The 20,000-nt window shown below is 48.1% G+C and overlaps 1 protein-coding gene across 2 annotated transcripts in view; it reads right to left on the bottom strand.

Annotated features, from left to right (window-relative positions):
- Positions 1 to 20,000, bottom strand: part of LOC130514076 (inactive dipeptidyl peptidase 10-like) — an 89,247-nt gene that overhangs the window by 29,128 nt on the left and 40,119 nt on the right. Inside the window, exons 1-3 of one of the 2 annotated variants that reach the window (XM_057013543.1) lie at positions 17,196 to 17,736; positions 6,159 to 6,273; positions 4,106 to 4,201 (exon numbers count right to left, since the gene is read on the bottom strand). In XM_057013543.1, the coding sequence (XP_056869523.1) occupies positions 4,106 to 4,201; positions 6,159 to 6,273; positions 17,196 to 17,252 (268 nt within the window). In that variant the 5' untranslated portion in view covers positions 17,253 to 17,736. Of the gene's footprint in view, positions 1 to 4,105; positions 4,202 to 6,158; positions 6,274 to 17,195; positions 17,737 to 20,000 lie in introns of those variants that run through there. The other variant, XM_057013468.1, reaches the window with a different exon arrangement.

The following is a 20,000-nucleotide window of genomic DNA, read 5'->3' as shown; positions in this document are numbered from 1 at the left end:
TCTTTAAAAAACACGCTCGCTGTAGCGAGTCTGAAGAGGTCGGCTTTACCATCAAAGGCGTCAGCCACATACCAGAGGAAAGCCTATCGGGATCATACCAGATCAGGATGGGGGGGGGTTCTGCACCAGAATCAGAACCAACGTGACTCAATTCATCTGCAATCTCCATCCAAATACCGAGTCGTGACTGGATCTCATTAAAAGCCAATTTTGCTTGGAAAATAGTCAAAACAAAAACAATTAACTTTAATTCAGCTTCAGATTTCTTTGTTCTCATTTACTAAATAGAAACTTGATGTGAAATCTGGCTTTAATTAAGCAGAACCCTGGAAATAAATGGAGCTTTTTTCAGAAAACGGGTGGGAACAAATGAAGTCACACAGCAGAGGCGGATTTATGGACCTGTCACAAAGCACCTAATAAATAAGATGAATGTGATTGAAGTGAACCGAGAGAATTGACGGCAGCAGCGGCTGATCAAACAAAGTGGAATGGTAATTTGTAGGAGGTAAACAATATTGACTGCTAAAGGCTCAGTAATGGATTTAGAGAGATTACAGGAGAGCTGGCCATTTACTGAGGTGAGCGATGATTAGAATGAGAGCCCCGAGTTTCTCATCAATCACTGTTGAAATGTTTGCTTATATATGAACCACCCACAACAGGTGGAGGCGTATGCAGCGCCCCCGCAGGTCGCTTCAGGAAAGACAGGTCATTTTTACCTTTCTTCCACTTGTTCCTACTCATCTTCAAGAGTAACTAGAATAGGAGCCTAAAACCCCACATTCCAAGTTTATAAAACTTTAAGGACATTTGGATTCCTGTCTTGTCAAACTCCAGTAAAACTTTTAGCTATTTAGACATTTCCTTCAACTTTCTTCTTTTGAACTTGAGTCGCACAGCCTGCAGAAATCTCCACGTTCTTTCGGCTCAACTTGAAATACAGCCGTGTTTGCTTTGATTGACTCCGTCTCCAGAGAATCCACATCCTCATCTCCTGTCTCATCCACTCGGAGCTTCCACATGCAACCATCTCAGTCTCAGTCTGACTTCACCTGAAGGCAACAAATAAAAGCTACAGCACCATGTTTACGTCTTCACTTATGTGTTAAGGTCAGTCGCTGCACTGCTGCTGTTTGGAATTTCAAGGTGCATTTTCTCAAAAAGCGATATTAAGAAATGTTCCAGAGCCTCGCAGCTGTCTACTAAGGTGAGGAGCTTCTGGTGAGGGGAGCTCAACTGCTGCGTTGTTTCCTGCAGGCTCGGCTGTACAACACGACGGCGTCTCTCCCCAGACTGTCAATGACAGAAGAGCGGAGGCCAGTACGAGAGGGCGGCTGCTAACGTAGCTGCAGCCAAACGTGACTTTGCTAATCACGTGCATCAGTGTGAAAAAAGAGAAAGGCCGGGACAGCCGGCAGCTGGAGGAGACCGGGGGGGTTGTTTACTGCCTGACATTATCCAGATGTCTGGCTGCAATCTCAGTGGGGATCTTCATCAATAGCATCTTCACAGCAGAATGACAATGGATTTAATGTGATACTGCAGAAATGTCAGGCAACATCCTGTTTTAGAACGTCCTGTCAAACAATGAAGCCTGAAAAATCAGACATAAGGTAGCGCCTCCTCCTCACAGCATCCACGAGCGAGTCGCTGCTGTGAAACAGGTCCTCAACGGTATCAACCAAAGACAGAGCCAACACCCGAAAACAACTCGACAGGATTCAGAAGCTGAAATCATCAAAGGTTCTAGTGCGTTTGCATTATGAGGCGTTTAATGACCTCCTGTAAATTTCGATCACCTGCAGCAAGCACAAGCCGCCACTCTCCCATCCTCCAAATTCACACAGTTCTGGTCCCGAGCTGGGTCTCTCCCCATCTGGGTATGCCTGAAAGACCAGCATCCGGCAGAACAACTCAGCAGGTGTCTGAAGCGTCTCTGTTGACTCCTTTTGATGCAAAGGAGGAAGCGGCTGTTCTGCGAACACCATCTGGGCTCCGACCTCAGAGTATCATTATCCCCTTAATGTACATTTCACGGTGACACGTCCACATTTAGACTTGGTCCCTGCAGTCTTCACTCCAATTGGTCCACTCGTGCTGTTGCCAGCCTGGATTTTTGTTTCCTTTATGAAAACAGGTTTCTAGCCAAGAAGAGGGATTGTTCTCCTGGGTCTCGATCGCCAGGTAACAATAAAATAGAAATCAAATAGATGTCGAAACGTTCCTCTGGGATGAAATCCCAGAAACTGGTTGGGTGTGTGATCCCTCTCATTAACAGGATTCTAACCAGTGTTTGAATAACGAGCAGAGTTCTGCTGTTTTCCCTGCAGCAGTGAGGAAAGACCATCGATTTGCTACCAAACTGCCCCAGAATCTGTTTTTTCCTGGCCTCCTTTAAACTGCCCCGACATTTCTCGGTGGTGCTGCACGTCCGTCTCCTCCAGGATCTGATCTCACACTGCAGTTCTGCTGTTCTGCTCTGAATATTTAACCTGCCAAAAACTTCATCCAATTACATCAAATCTTTGAAGAGTTTTCCACCAAAAGAAGGACGATCAGTCGCACATGAGCGCGTCATGAGGAGAAACACTCTGGAATATCAGCTACGGCCAGATTTAAAGAGTCGCTTGGCCTTTAGCCGCCCTTATTTTGGAGCATTAGATGTTACTCTGCAGGCCTCTCAGCAGGGATGAGGAGGATGAATCTCTTATCTAATCAGAAGGAGTTGCAAGGTTTGCTGGCCCAGTGTGGCTTCATGCACCAGATCTCATGATATACCCACTCAGATTATCTTTAATGTTGCCACAGATGAAAGACTCAAACCCTTCAAAGCTCCCTCTGGGGGAAAACAATCTCATTGTTGCTCCAAATCCAAGTGATCAATCTTTTCTCTCGCCCGTCCGTTATCTTCTCCCATTTGTCTGGGGTCTATTTTGCCCCATTTATCCACAAACCGTCCTGCAAATCGGACTTTGCCGACTGGCTCACTGCGCGACAGCAGCGCTCGCTCCCTCTCGCCTCAGGTCAGCTCTGTGGAATGAGAAAGCGTTGGGAAGATAGTGGAAAAATGTCACCCGGCAATGAAATATTGATGGACAAAAAGGCCCTGACTGCTGTTCTCGCCCTCAGGCGCTGGAGCGAGAGTCGCTCGGTTGATGGGCAGAAGAGAGAAAAGGCAAAACAAACACACCAATCTGCAAGAGCGCGGACAGAAGGAGAGCATCCATCCTCTCCTCTCCGAGGTATCCTTATCTCCCCCCCACAGCAAACCATAATCAGATTGTTTCGCACTCCACTTGGTGAGGTTGATTTCCAACCAAAGCCTTCCAGGCACAAGATATGAACCGCTTACAGCAAATGAGGAATCAACACGATGTAAATAAGGAGGAGGGGAGTGAGTCGGAACACCTGAGTTTACCTGACACGGAGGGTTCGGACTGTCAAACACGGAAGCCTTGTTTAAAACTGCCTGATTACCAAACAGCAGAGACGGCTGAGAGGGAACGCGAGACAAAAGCACAACAGCTGACTGCCGTTGCAAGAGCGCGCACGTTGAAATGTCGCTCGTGTCAAGTGAGATTCAAGGTGTGTTTTGTAGAAATACGTGCACCGAGTGGTTGAAGGGAAATGCAGGCAGTTTAACTGGCTGTCACTCAACCTGATGAATAATTCAAGAGGTAAAAGTGAGCGTGCCGCCGTCTCTGCAGAGCCTGTGAGAAATAAAGGCTGTGACAGTTCTATCTGGAAAACAAGCATCATTAGGGCCACTTTTGAAACGTCATCAAGGCTAACGCGGCGTGCCAATGTTATTTTAGTGGACTGCCAGGCTGAGGAGGCTACCGGCGACGCTGACGGATCATTTAACAAACACATAATTAAAACCTAAAAAGATGCAGCTTAGAATTTGTTAGGTGCGTCTTGAAATAGACACAATGATCAGCGGAACACCAGGCAAGTTAGTAAACACAACATTTGTCCATATTAGCGTCGCTAGCTAAAGCTGACACTTCTTTTCTCAGAATCTTTATCTCAGATAGATACCTGATAGAAACGACTATGTGGAGTCTCCTTCGGGCAACTTGGAGGTTGTGGTTTTACTCACCGTTGATCCATTTGGCCTCCGGGTCGTGGACTTTGAACTCAGGCTTGAACAGATCCTCAACGGTCAGCTTGGTGTCGCTTCCAGCTTGGTTGTCAGCTGCAACAAAAACACATCAAAAAACACGCCCATCAAACATGAGAACAACATGAGAGCGCAGCCCTCCAACCCTGCCACACACACACACACCACACACACACACACACACACACACACACACACCCTGAGCGGGCAAAATCAATCTGGCACACAAGCCGACCCTGAAATTCACTTCCACTGCTGCAATTTTTATGTTTTCGCCACTTCAAAATCACCAAGTCACCTCTTAAAATCAAGTCAGAAGACTGCCGTTACATTAGCGTCTGCTGCCTGCGGCGAAGGCTAAAACCATGTGTTCTACCGAAGGTGTTCTACCGAAGGTGGAAATCTGCCGATAGTGAACATTAACGGCTGTCTTCTGCATAAGCAGAGTGACCAAAACGCTGCATGGACCCGATCAACAGGACGTGTTTCAGACCACAGAGATCACAGCGAACGTTGGATATAACGGAGTATGGCGAGCTCCATCTAGATCACATGACCCAGAGTCCATCCAGGGTGGAAGCAACCACCATACTGGTCAGAATGCATGAGAACATGCCGGACGTGTTCTGGGTGAGCGGGGTCGGGCTGCAGCGAGGGTCTGGCGAGGCCGTGACTCTGCTGCTAACCTTTCACCTTGAAAAGGGTGAATTTATAGATTATCATATCATCTGTTTCAGGGCAAATCAAGGTTATCTTCACACTATCAGAAGCTGGATCAGAAAAAAATGGCCATGCGAGTATCCTTCCAGGCTGGTTTTAACGTAAGACCACTGTGCACACAAAGGCCCCGTGACATTTTATATGTTCGTTATCATGATCATAACTGGCAAAGATCCTCCAGCTGTAGCAGCTGCCGCCCCTGGAAGTCTCCAGCTTTAATTATAAAATGTTCCGACTTGAGCCAGAGGAAAATGTGCTCTTTGCCGACTGTCAGCTGTGTGTGAAAGGGACAGCTGCTGATTGTGAGCTGAACGGGGGGCCAAGTCGTTTTGAATGTCAGCCATATTGGCTTTCCTTGATAACTCCACACAGCACGTTTGTTTATGGAGGCAATGAAAGTCTAACCAAGCGTGGAATTCCCCACGGGGAGGTGTCGCCGCAAGAGCAGCGCCGTGATTTCACGTCGGGAGGACGTGAGGAGGCTTTTCTTGTGAACAGGTTTGTAGAGTGTAAGAGACAAAGATGTTTCATGTGTCGGTGAAGGTTTCATTTCAGGCTGTGCCAGGTTTGCAGATGCTGAACGCTCCACCGTCACCAGCAGGAAACTGGCGAGATGAGCTGACGCTCGCATCAAGCTGGGACTTTGCTGGGAATGCTGGGTTTTCAGAGCAGGAAAGATTCTGAAGAGAACTGTCTTTATCTTGTTACTATATGTTCTACCATATGTTCCTGTCTTCTCTTAAAAGTACTTTAGAAGTTAGGTATGGTAGAATCTTTAGCAAGTGTAATAAAGATGAGAGACATTCCTTTGACAGGATTGTTGTTTAGACCATTGTAATCTCAAGAGCCAGTCAGGCTGGATGTGTTAAACACCCATTATAAAACGGGACATCAGGGTGGGGTTGATGAGCTTATTTGCATGAAGAATGGGAACTTTGATCTGGCCACCTGGGAAGATAATGGAGAAGAAGGACTGTACCAACACCAAAGGAGACTGGAAGAAGAGGACGAGGTCATCCAAGCAGAAGGATTGGATTGGACTGAATGAGCATTGATAATTTGCATTTGTGTTTCTATAAAAGACTGGGCCAAGGGATAGTTAGGTGGTCAGACTTCATGCCCTGGCAATGGACTCTGTTATTGTAGGGTTATGAACTGGCCCGGAGCTCTGTAATATTTGTATCTTGAATTGGTTCTGTTGCTAAATACATTTTGAAATTGGCATTTTTCTGCTTGAAGTCTTCATTCAAAGAACACGCGGATTAGCAGCTACACACGAGAGGTATTGCAATCCAACAATTCCCAGTCTTACCTGGAGTGAGCAGGATGACGGACATGGTGATGAGGGAGCAGACCACCAAGATGACCAGCAGAGCGATGGCGATGCCTTTCCAGTTCCTCTGAGGTGGACTCACCCCGCCCAGGTCCTACAGACAGAGCAGATCAGGTCAGACTCCTGTGGAAACGTCACCAGTAACGTTGGCATCGTAATCCAGCAGGCACGGCCCAGGTCATCCTCCAGGGGGGTAGAGAGCTTCAGCAGAAACATCTCATTTTACCATTTAAAACATTTACTTTACTGGCAGTTAAACCTGCTGGTGGATCCAACACAGCGCACCTCAGATACTAGATGTGCATTTTGTTATTGGCGTTAAAGGGCAAAAAGAACGGATCGATATTAGATACCCATCTAATGAAATGCAAACAACCATGAAACAAATAAATGAAATAATAATTAAATGAAGAGAATAGCGAGAACCACCGTGTCAGTTAAGAGGCAGGTTACTGATGGAGAGAGTTCCCCGAAAGCATTAGCGATATGAAGACATGGTGGCTGTAATCCAAAGCCTCGTCGGTCGGAGGCGGATCATTCCTGCATCCCGTTGCTTCCATGTTTACGACTTTTACTGAAGGAAAATCAGTCCAATGCTTTCAAAAGCGTGAAAAGTGAAACCGTCTGCGACATTGACCCCTGCGCTGGGAAACTGGACAAAGTGTTTGTGGGTTCAACCGCCGTTGACGCCTCGGCAGCCGTCTAATCTCACCCCCTGACCCGGGAGAAACGCACGCTCCGCAGGGCCGAGGGGCGGCTCCGTCTGCCGCTGAGCCGGATGTGGTGCGCTACGACCTCTGAGGCGGACCAGCCGCCACAGCTTTTACAGATAAGGGCAGCGGCGGGCATTTGCATTCAAAGACTCGGCTGGACAGTCAGAGCCGCGAGTGTCCGTGGAGGACGCCGTGTGTGATATCATCTGTGGTGAAAAAGCCATCCAGGCCCGAGTGCTTGTGAAGCTTCTTTCAGCCACAACATCATCCTCAAGTCCAGTATTAAAGGATCCTAAACTGGCTTCGGCTCCACATCTGCTGCCTCTGATAAGGCACTCCATAAATTTCCTCTCACCATAGCTCCTACTGGCCTCAATTACCCACAATACCCTGCGGGTGATATACACTGATTACTAGCCACTGAGCTGCCATTAATCCTTGATTAGCTGCAGGGGAGAAAAATGATTTCACAAAGACAAAGATGGCACTAAAACAGACTTAATGCCGTTGAAATTTTTCAGATAATGGCAGGAATGTCGTCACCTGTGAGAGTCGGAAGGTTCTTTCAGGTCTGAGAGCCCAAAGCAACGTTCAGCCGAGAGCCATGTGGCTGCGAGGAGCCTGTTTCAGGGTCTCCTGGATGGAAAACATCCAGTTCGATGGAACCACTTCAATGCAGACAGATAAGGCCCAATAAAATCCATATTATTGTTCTCAAATTCTGTTTTCCCGCAAAAGGAAACTCAGCTCCCAATAACTCGAAGCCCTTTTGGTTGAACTCTTCAGTTCAAAAGGAGACATTGTTTTCTATAAAACCCCTTTGGAACAAAGACTTTGACTATATTCTAGTCTCTTACTTAATATAGAGCAGAATTCTGAATAAAGAAAAGAATTACTTTGATGAATAATGACAAAAAGATTCAAGGATGGGGCTGAAATCCTTTATAAAATTTAATTGACTTTAAAACTACATAAAACATCAAATACTGTGAACAATTGGAACTGAAAACATTTCATCTATTCAGTGGGCTGAATCAGGATCTTCCTGCTTTTATTTCAGCTTCGCCATCACCATGACGACAGATAAAGTGGACTCTTCTTTGTTGGTCTACTTGATCTTCTTTCAGAACTTGTGAACTTTGCCAGAGATTCTGTCTGCGTCGCTTTCACCATCATTTCATTTGCTCTTTTGCCACTTTTCAGTCATCATCAATAAATTAACTCAGTTATGAGCGATAAAAAACACTCGGAGATTTTGTGCCCAGCGAGTTCGTCCATTAAGGGGATTAATATGGAGGCAGCGTAGCATCGAGCGCTCGGTCAACGTTTAGCCAAGCAGGAGGAACCGGAGGCGAACCTCACGGACGTCATTAGAGGGGGCAAATTGATCTAGAAATCTTTGCAGGCTGAAGCAGCCAGGAGTTGGAGCAGGAGGCCCGTTTAATCAGGCTCTTCTGCAGCCAATTCAACAGAATTAAAATTCATCTTTATAAAAAAGAGCTGCAAATTTATTTATACTTACACGTGTAATTATAGAGAAACAGTGTTGGAGGACCAGTAAAGCCCAGCAGGGGCTCTGGAACCCAGTCTGAAGCCCGGACAGACCACAGCCGCACATCCAAGAAGCTGAAGGCAACGTTTCAGTGAAAGCGTGTGAGAAGGTTCAGAGGAACGGGCCGCCGAGCGTCGCCAACGCTGCCACTGACGCCGTTTAATGAGGCCCACTGCTATGATGATGATGACGATGATGATGATGATGATTCCACTCAGAGAAAACATCAACACGCAGCAGATGTCAGCCCACCTTCCTGCGCTGCTGTTAGCGTGTTCATGAACAGAAGAGAAACCTTTATGCCCCCGAAGCTTCAAGGTTCCGTCGATCTTCAGGATACCTTCATTCAAACACACTTTATGGATGTTTTTTTAAGCCAAAACAAAGTTCTGCATTTCCTGTTCGTGGTGGGATGGAGAACAGGACAACGTGTCACCTCCTGAACCTGAGACAGGCTCTTTTTCCGGTGTGGTAACGAACAGTGGGGAGATGAGGGATGAGATGACAGCAGACCGGGGACCTTCATCCCTGGACAGACGTCCCAGCCCTTCCGTCTCCCCTCTGACCCTCCTTGTACTTCCATCACTGCACAAGTCAGCCAAGACAGTGATTAGAAGCTCTGTGTAATTAAATGGACTGTAATTGAACCTGCCCGTCCCTGAGGAGCAAACCCCATCAAACTCAATCAATACAATCAATTATTCATTGACTTAACGAGGCCACAGAAAATACCAGGAACATTTGTTGTTGGAGCAACGGTGGAGCTAACGGCACTTTTCCTGCAGTTTTCCTGCAGTTTCCTCGGGACGGTCGGATGATTCCAGGTTATTCCCGATAATCGATGCCTGGAAGGCATCTGGGTCGTCGCTCAGTAATGCAGACGATTGGAGGGGAACTCCCCCGACGCCGGCGAACGGTCCCTGGGTGGACATTTACTTTTAGCCGTAAGCGAAGAGAAGCTGTTTGCTGTAATCACATCATCTGTCTTTGAACTAGTGAGAAAGCCAAAGAAAGCGGAGCGAAAACAGCCTGACGTGCACCAAAAAGAGCTTTCATTGTTAAAGGGAGAGGAGGACGCCATTTAAAGCTCGGTTTATTCTCCGTCCACAGCTGAACACGCTAAAGTTTAGACAACATTCAGACTTCTCAGGGTCATTTTTACCTTTTTTTCTGTTTATTTAAAATGACAATCACCAGCACAAAGCTGGAAAAACCCATTTAAATAAAGCCATAAGACTCTTACCAGATTAATATAAAGCAGGTAGTGAGCATTTTAATATATGTTTAACATCAATAATTAATGGCTGACATGATGAGATTAACTCAGGCTCTGGTTTCTATCTGAATACATTAATAAACAACATGAATTAAAGGTTAATAAAGTGATATTGCTGAACTGTCTCAGCTCAATAGCATCAATGATACCTGACAATTAGCAACAAACCCTAACCCTAACCCTAACCCTAAATATCGAGCTTTTATTTTGAAATACATATCAAACCAACGACCCCCGTCGTCTTCATCAAACCCCTGCTAATAAGCTCGTTCCCGGGCTGGCTGGCGTACTGGCAGCACGCCGCCGCCGCTCTTCCGGGCTATTTATAGAGCTGTGAGCTCCCCCAGGTTTGGACTCTGACCTTGACAAATGATGAGCAGCGTTTCAGCAGGTTGGAGATTAGGGAGGAGGAAATGGTGCCATCTGTAACATCTTATTGTTGTTTACCCGTGAAAATATTTGCCCTGCCTCCGTGCATCCGCTGTCGATGTGTCGGGGTCGCGAGGCTTAGCATCTCACATTGATCGACAAGCTAATTGGAAAAGCTCAGCTACAGTGTCATCTTATTGTATTTAGCATTAGTGCAGTTACCCCCGAGGATGCTAGCAGAGGCCTTTAGTCCTCACGAGATTATTCTCAATTAGTCACCGTCGCTGTCGTATTGGTTTCAGATACACGGGGTAGCTGACCCGCACGCCAGCGACAGCACCGCATCGTTACCAACGCTGAGATTAAACAAGGAAGCAAGTTCACCTTCACATCCTGACAGGAAGTGAAACATGGCTTAGATGCAGAAACACAGAAAGTTCACCTTCCTTCGCTCACACTCAAGGTTGCCGACAAAACAGGATTTATTCGGTGTTTCACACGTGTCTGATCTGATGCCGCCGCCTCTCTGACAGCCACGTTAAACCTGCATGTCGTTGGGGAACACCAGCAGCTCCTGGAGTAAAGGTGCACATTCACACACGACTTATTAATCCACTCTGACTTCAATGTTCACCCAGAAAAGTCCAGTCCTGATCTAACAAATCCAGGCATCCGTGGTTTGAACATAACCTCCGGTTTAGCATCTATAAATACAGAATAACAGAGAGAAACTGTTGCAATCAAAACATGCTTTCTTTCCTTAAACTCCAAATGATGTCCAACAGAGAACATGTTAACACACCAGGAAAACAAACTGAACATGGGAACCATGGCAACAGACTGGCTAATTTGAAATCATTCTTGGGTTTTGAATATGCCTCGAGATGTTTGAACGTTACTGACGTTACTTGACTTTCTGACCTTCAGAATGCACAAAACAAGGCCGACGCTTGATTTTATTAAATACAGACAGCAAAAAGGATGGGAGATATTTTTATATCTGTTATATATTTAAGTCGGATTTCCCCTCCGAGTATCTGAAAGTGAGTGAAGTGAGTTAACGACCTCCGCTAAAGTAGCAGGCTCCACATGAGCTTCCTCCTCATTCAGCAAACAGTCATCCAGAGAAATAAGCCTTGAAAGAGAATCGGCCTCAGAAACTCATCAATATGGAGCCGAACGCATCTGTGGGACACAGGAAATTGTCTTTGTGTGGTTGAGAGGCACCGTGTCACATCTCCAGAAAGACAGCGGAGGTCCCAGCGGGCTCTGAGCAATAAAAGTGAAAGTAGAGAGGTGGAGAGGGAAGGAGAGTGGTGGAAGAGAAAAGTCTGGAGCTGCAGGGGACTATCGCGATACACATCTCATGAATTAAACACTGATACATCATTTCCTGTCTCGGCAGGCGCAGATGTGGTCAGGATGTTGTTCCTCAGCTCAGGCTAGAGGACACGCGTGCGTGTGTGTGTGTGTGTGTGTGTGTGCGTGTGTGGAAGCTTACACACTTCGTGCTCATGCATAATATGGACGTCCTCCTCCGGTTAACCTCCACTTGTTCTTAACCAGGGTTGTGGAGGTGGGCGGAGTCTATCCCTGTAGCCAGGTGACAGGCAACATTTTGATGTGATGTGATGAGCGGTGCAAAAAAGGGGAAAAATCTATGCTATGCTAAGCTAGGCCATGAGTACTGGCTGCATTTTAAGGGTCCATCGTGGGAATTTGCTTCCCCGAATGTTGTTTCACAGGCACCAGCAGCCGACGCCTCCTCTCACCTCATCAAAGAAGTCATCAAAGCATCAGACAGGTGAAACCATCGGAGGAATCACACCTCTGTCACCGTGTGGCAGCTCTGACTGATCAGCTGCTGAAACTAGGAAATGATGTAAATGACGCCACTCCAGGGTACCTGAACGCATCACTAACGTTCCAAATAGCCCAAAAGATTCCAGGTTAGATTATTGAGCAGTTTCCATGTTCTGGAATGTTCTACAGACTTTAACCCTGCGGAAAACTGGGGACTCATCAGGATTTACCCCATATAGGGAGTGAAAAAAGAGAGAAAAAGGAAAATGGAACGTTTCAGGTTTATGGGATGGACTTGCCCGAGGTCCTCATACATAATCAGCAGCTTTCCAGCATGCAGCCAGCCAAACACATTTTATCCAGCAGAAAGCTCCATCTGAAAGAATCAACATCACTTTTCCATATCTCCCATATTTGCGTGCTGGGGGTAAGACGGCGGCGATGGAGCATCGCTCGGGAAGAAAAATAAAAGCGCCACTTTCAGGGCAGAGACGTGAGTGGAGTTAACGACGTCTCGGAATGTCAGCGAGATCCCGACAGGTAAAATGGCAACTTCAGCCGCAATAAGCCGGCAAAATGTGACAGCGGCCTTCGTCCACCGTGACTGAGCCGCCAAAACGCCAGCGCTGGCGGCCAAAACGCCGCCATCAAGATTCCCTGCAGAAATGCAGATCCCCACCAGTGAGCTGACGCCGCCACCCCCCAATCCGACAGAACCGGGCTTAAAGTGGAAAAATCACGGAAAACCATCAGCTTGTGTGACGGAAATCTATCCAATCTCTTGTTGGCCAAGTTAGCAAAACCCAAATTCTCTGGCTGACAAATCTCTGTAAGCTGATCCCTGATCAGCGGCGTACGCAGAGGTCGCCGATCACCGCACGTCGTATTTCAGCCCCTTCAGACGCGTCTGGACGGTCTTTTCCCAGCGGTCCGATCCATCTGCCGCTGCTCTACGTCGCTCCCAGAGGCCGTGTGCCAGGAACACTCCTGCGCTTCATCCGAGCTGAGCCGATGAAGTGAGGAAGGCCTGGCCGGGCCGAGCGTGTCAATATTGATGAGGCCGACATTAACAGAGTCGACCATGTGTAATAATCCAATCAGGATTAGATGATTAGACTGACCACAAGGCTCCTCCATCAAGAACATTTCTGCTTTCATGCTTTCCTCCTCTAATCTCTCTTTTATGCTGCTAGCTTGGCATCATCCTGATGGACTTTCAGCGGGTTTTTTTTCCACAACGTCCATCAAATCTGCTTGGATTACGACGTGCGGAGGGTTTTTGTCAGCTCTTCCAGCGGCCTTCGGTTATCTGAACACGCAGGAACCTCCTCTCTTTTATCCTCATCCCCTTTTCCGTTATCTCGGGTGTGACTGCCGCCTGTCCGCCGTCGGTGCCGCAGCTGATCACGCAAACTTTGTAATTGCCTTCTAATCCTTCCTGGGAGAGGAGACGTGTCAGCGTGGGGTAATTCGGGGGCGCAGGACGCCTCGGGACGTGTGGAGAAAAGCGGGAGACACGAAGGTCACGACCGTGAATCAGCAGCCAGACGGAAAAAGAGTGGCGGCGCTCCATCGGGATTACGGCCGTTATCACGTCCGTGTCCGTGCGCCTGCGGTCCTGACTAATGCAGACGCCCTTCTGGGCCTGGAGCCGCTTGTTCTCCTCTTAATGAGGATGCAGAACACACGGCTGCATGTTCCTGCTAAATGAAGAATCCCTCGGAATGGTGAGTAAGCACATTTGTGGCTTTTTTGGAACAGGCGGCGTTTGAGCGCCTGCAGCATCCACACAGAGACGAGGGCAGATGTGGTGAGGAGGTTTGTCGGGATGACCTTATTCCACACGCGTGGGTTTGCATCCTGAATCCTAATCGGCTGCCTCAATTCAGCCGTCAGGAAACTTGTGGAAGTCCAAGAATCGGGAGTGAATTCTTCTGTTAAAACCTGGAATGTTTCAGTTCCAGAGCGAAATGAGGAAAAAGATGCTGCCACTTTCCTCCAGATTATTGCTGATTAACATGGATTAACGTGTCTCCTGGATGTTGAGCAACACTGAAGCAGATGATATCCAGGATAAAGTGACTCCTGCTGGGAGCAGCCGTTCAGAACAAACCTGCTCTCCACAGTTTGAGTCAAATCTCTGATTGCTACAATTTCAGCTGCTTTAATGTGAGCTGATGCGGAAAAAGCGAGATGGGAAGAAGTTGTGAGGTAGCAAACATGGAGTTCCTGCTGATCCCCTCTGCTCCGACATCACGGCTTGGAGGACCTGAAGACAGCATCTTTCCTCTTCTGCCAGCATAAACCAGTCTAACTTCCCAGCTGGACCAGTTCAAGGCCAAACCTTGAAGCGTTACTCCTCTCAGGGAGACAAACGTGCGTGTTTGATCATTTCATGGCTGTGTTTTGTGATGACGGAACATCGTGATGATTAATGGCGGGTGCAGACGTGGTGGAGGCGACTGTGTGTAAATGAGGGTTCCTCCTGTTTCTCTCGACATAATTGCCCTGGCAACAAGGGCGTCGGCGCTCTTTCACCAGTCTGAGCAGCTGGTGATGGGAGGAAAAGGTGCAAACTGGAGGAGGAATAAAAGGGACCATTAGAGGAAGCTGCACCATATTATCTGTTAGCGTCGCTGCTTTGCTAAATGTGCTTTTGTAAATAATCTTCTCCTGTTTTTGGCATCAGAAACTTTGAGTACATTAAATCCAACAGCTCCAAATAGACACACACTATGTTCCTGACTCTTCCTAATCTAACAAGGAAAGCGGTAAACACCCGTCTTCGGTGTAATCTTTTATCAATAATTAAATGTAATAATCTCCTCCGCCCTGAAATAACAGCAGCCGTGTGTGCAGAAGCAGATCCACCTGCCTTCCAAACCTCTGCCGTCGGCGTCACAGCGAATTTCTTTCAGAATCCATGTGCTTCGTTTTGTCCTGGCCTCCTCAGCGCTCCTCCGCTCATTTTCTCTGCACCAGCCGGTCATTTGGAGCGCCTCTGCTCGCCCCCCCTCAGCAGCAGTCTGGACCTTTTCTCCATTAACGTGAGCTACAGTTTCCTGCGCCAGCTCACAGCATGTGGAAGCGCCGCTATTACTCACAATCAGGCGCTCATCTATGTCTGCTAACGCCCGCCTTTTGTCCCGAGCACAGACAAGAACGGCTCCATTAACAAAGGCAAAGGACCCTGCCAGCACCCCCCCCTCGCAGAGGATGGGCCGGGGTCAGCCACTCAGGCCACCTCTCAGTCGGCCTTCATTACGTCTGGCTCCGGGGGCGAGCGGCACAGCTTGACAGGAGCCAATGTCAAATGAGCTGGTTTGATCTGGGCTCTCTTTTTCAGGACTGACCACGTTGTGCTGGTGTGAACACCAGTGCTCCCAGTTAGAGTTGGCTGGTTAAAGTGACACGCTGGGCGCCGTCGGCCAGGTCACTCGTTCATTTCTGTGTAGCAAAATCTCATCTCGCATGTGCGAGTCAGCAATTTTTTTGTTATTTCATAAGCACTTTTATTTGGAAATCCTTATTTCAGATCCTGGGGCACCTTATTTTATAATGAAACTATTTATTTAAGATTGTTTTATCACAATTTGCCTACGCCCCAGCAGCCTCCCCAACGCCGACCAGAACAGGCAGTCAGTACGTTCAGCCTGTTTTCTCGCCACTAGAGGGTGCCCAATCTTGCATGGTGGTGCTTTCAGGTCAGTTTTTTCTCCCTTCCCTCCTGCAGATGTTATTTAAAGCTGCTGTCGTGCTTTGTCCTTTCTGTAGCTCCCTCAGCACGCTCATGTAACTTTGATGAAGAGTAACCCCGTTAAGAGCCTGGAAAGAGCTGCAGATTCTGGGTCGCCGCAGTCGGGACAGAAAGTAGCTCAGATTCTGGCGCAGCACAATTTCTGGTGCTGGCAAACACGGACATGTCAGGCCACAACTTCCCCTCCCCAATAAACATGTACACAGCTGTTTGTCTGAGGCCACAAAGCTGAGACATTCCTCCAAAATATCTGAACAGACGAGCCAATCGGTGACCTGAACATGATCGAGTCAACGCTCTGACCGCGGGAGAGCCGAGAGGAGACGCGATTGGACCTGAGCTGAGTCCTGCTAGGAGGCCTTCAGCTTGTGATTAGTCAGGAACCAGGAGCATCTATGGCAACGTCTCCCAGCAGATTCAAATCTGCATCTGTTGGTTTGTTCTTGGTTCTAACAGAAAAGATCTGCAGAACAGATCTTTATAGAAGGACGATCAATAATGGAGGAGCAGCAGAGACGAGTGCAGTGAGGGAGAGACCCGAACCTGTTCACCCTTCTGTCCCAGTATAACCAGTCTCTTTACCCTTCTGTCCCAGTATTACCAGTCTCTTTACCCTTCTGTCCCAGTATAACCAGTCTGTTTACCCTTCTGTCCGAGTATAACCAGACTGTTTACCCTCTCTGTCCCAGTATAACCAGTCTGTTTATCCTCTCTGTCCCAGTATAACCAGTCTGTTTACCCTCTCTGTCCCAGTATAACCAGTCATTAACCCTCTCTGTCCAAGTATACCAGTCTGTTTACCCTCTCTGTCCCAGTATAACCAGTCTGTTTACCCTTCTGTCCGAGTATAACCAGTGTGTTTACCCTCTCTGTCCCAGTATTACCAGTCTCTTTACCGTTCTGTCCCAGTATAACCAGACTGTTTACCCTCTCTGTCCCAGTATAACCAGTCTGTTTACCCTCTCTGTCCCAGTATAACCAGTCTGTTTACCCTCTCTGTCCCAGTATAACCAGTCTGTTTACCCTTCTGTCCCAGTATAACATCATAATAATACAGTGTATATCGAACACGTCATAACACCAATGACGTCATGACAGCGAGTTCCATCCACCTTTGATGGAACCATCATTTGCACCTGCGTGCGCACGGGCACGCGCACGAAAGGTGCGGGGCTTTGCGGTGTTCCACGAGAAAAACACCTGTGAGGTCGCCGCGCGTGCACGTGCGGGGAAACGCGCCCTTGAATCCCAAACGCGCCCGTGGGGGGGGGGGGGGGGGGGGGGGTTCACGTTGATCCGCAAAATGCACCGATCAGTGACCACACGTGCAACCTGAATCCCCCTCGTCGGTCCGAACGCGCCGGAGTGAGAGCAGATGCCCCTCCGCCGCCCCGAGAGCCTAAAACTATCCCATACACAGAGGAGATCACCAGAGGAGATCACCAGAGGGGATCACCAGAGGGGATCACCAGAGGGATCTACTTGGTGCGCGTGGATAAAGTGAGAGAATCACGCAAATCAAGCGGAGGAGAACGCGGTTGCCCACCTCGTCCTGCTGCGGCTGGCCGGCTCGCTGGTTCGGCTGCTCCTTGGTCGCTGTCATTGTAAACTCCTCTTTGGTTGCACTTGTTCGATGGAGAAGACACAGTCACGGTTTTGTCCTCAGAAGAAGCTGCGGGGAGGATGCGGCGGCGCCGTCTTCGGAGCTGCGGAATCTTAAAGAGAAGCGGGGGAGACGGGGGGGGAGACCGAGGACCCGTCACGACTGTGGATGATGCGAGGCTCGTGAGCGGAAGGAGCGGAACCGCAGCCAGTTGCGGACACACGGAGCGAAGCCCCTGAGGCGTTCTCACATCCTACCGCTCGCTGCCGCGCGTCTGCGTGAGGGAGCGGTGCGCTGGAGCGCCGTGTGCTCAGCGCTGCTGCTGCTGGGGAGGATATGAGCAGCAGGAGCGGGGGGGGAGGAGGAGGAGTGTTAAAGTGGTCTTGCGATGGGGTCCCAGAGGATGGGGGCGGCGTTTGCTGGATTAAACGAAGACGAGTGCGGCGTGGACGGCGCGTGATGCTGCGCCGCAGCGACGGTCGTCACGAGCGCTGTCCGCCGTGCTGAAAAGCTGCCGCGTCACCGCACAGATGGAACAAAGTGGAGTTCTTAACTACACTTCCAACTACACGCTTTTTATTCTATTAATTAGATTACAGTCACGGAACGAAACGAGTTGGTTGCAGGAGGCGGAAGCAGATTACAGATGCCTGTAAGGAAAAGTAGAGCCTTGAAATTCAGATTTTAATACACAAGCTCATCCTCTTCAGCATAAAAAAAAGCTAGTGATAAGAATTCTGATGTCATTTCTTCAGATAAACATCCTCCTTCCATTCACACGTCCACCCAGTTCCTCCAATATCAAAGTATCACTTTTCTTTTTTTCCCGCTTTACATTTGTAGCAGAATTCCTATATTTTCCAAGATAACAACAGCCAGAACCACAGATACTGGAGATGACTGACTGCGTACAGACAGACAGACAGACAGACAGACAGACAGACAGACAGACAGACAGACAGACAGACAGACAGACAGACAGACAGACAGACAGACAGACAGACAGCACAATTATGATCAAACACACATGCTTGTGTAGATTAAAGATGAGATATTTGGAGAGCGTTCGTCCAGACTCGTGATGCTTCCAGGTGTTCTGTCTGTGGAGGTCACCTGACTCACTGTGAGGTCACCTGACTCATTGTGTCGCGCTCCATCCATGTTGCTCCTGCACAGGCCAGTCGGCCCACTTGTATTAAAGGAAAGGCAAATCGATCTGTTTGCTCCATTTTGCAGAAAAAGAAGAATCGATGTAGTTTGAGGAGGAGATTTGACCCGAGATTGCCGACGGGCCGTGTGCTGTGCTGCTCTGCTTCGTGCGTTTGGCCGTTTATGGAGTATCTGTTTGCATTTTCATTAGCTAGCTTTGGTTAAATGAACCTGCAACGAAGCCCCCGGCAAAGTTCCCCGTTCCAGCCCTGACGGCACAAACAAAGAAAGCTTTTATTTCATTAGCACGATTAAATAACACGGGAGCAGTTTAGTCAGAGTCCAGAAAACAAGTTTAAACAAAAATGCAACATTATTTATATTATAAAACTATTTAAAAAAGAGGAAAGAAACTGACCAGCTCAACATCACAGGTAAGAGCCGCATCGATCTGGAGGTTTACGGGCAAATGGAAGAATTCCTCTTTTCTCCTTTGATAATTAATTTAGGACGGAGCATTGGGAGCGATGGGCAGTGGAGCAGATACGCTTCCTGTCAAACGTTTCTGGGAAACGACAGCCGTGACCTTCATGTTACACTGGCGCTGGGTTATTGACGTTTTGTCTTTGACTGTCTCTGCCCTCTGAATGCCAGGAATGTCGGATCGCTGCAAATTCAGAGCAACAAATGTACAAACGCAGGGCGAAAGCATCAGGATTAACAAAAGGCTTCCCTCTGACAGGCAGAGAGCAGAATAGTGAAAAAGATGGCTTCCTTCTTGGTGGCCGTGCAGACAACATTAGCAGAGTGCACATTAGCATAAACTCCCCTTAACCTTTGCGTACATGCACCACTTTCTGAGGGACTGATGGTGTTTGAAGAGGGACGTATTGGATGTGCTTGAATGATGAATATGTCTGATAACCTTCTGTGGACTGTTGCCACTTTGGTAAAGGTTGCGTCTACACTGATTAACCTTCATTAGCAATTTAAACCTGAAAACTGAGGGATCCGGGACACATTCTGTGTTTGTAGACAGTTGAGTTAACACTGCTAGCTGTGCCTGATGCATCTACCGCATGCGTGTGTGGAGTGTTTTCAACATTCTTGCTCCCAAATCATCTCAGAAGGAACCTCCAGCATGTTCTGACTTAAGGGATGGCAACATCTCCGACGTAGGTGGGGTTCATCACTTATGCTGCAGCAGACTGCTGCCTGGTTCATGACGCAGCTTCCTGAATTCCAGATCCAAACGGATGAGGAGGTGCAACATAAATGACTTATATTCACAAGGCAGCGCATGACAAGCAAGAAAACCATGAGCATGTTCTGCTGTTCAGCTCTGACATGAGGATACGTGTCCAGCTTCTTGGTTTAGATTGATAGGGAACTAGTTTCTGTGTGTCTGACAGGTATTGACCACAGACATCACATGACTCCTGTAATGGCGTCTCTTCATTGGCTGCCCATTAAATTTAGAATCATTTTTAAAACCCTTCTTCTGACCTACAAGGTCCTCAGAGGCCTAGCTCCATCCTACCTGGAGGAGCTAGTGATACCTTATCAGCCCAATAGACCGCTCCGCTCTCAGAATGCTGG

The sequence above is a fragment of the Takifugu flavidus genome, chromosome 1, assembly GCF_003711565.1.
Source record: "Takifugu flavidus isolate HTHZ2018 chromosome 1, ASM371156v2, whole genome shotgun sequence".
Classification (NCBI taxonomy): domain Eukaryota; kingdom Metazoa; phylum Chordata; class Actinopteri; order Tetraodontiformes; family Tetraodontidae; genus Takifugu; species Takifugu flavidus.
This window is presented reverse-complemented; position numbering and strand designations above follow the sequence as displayed.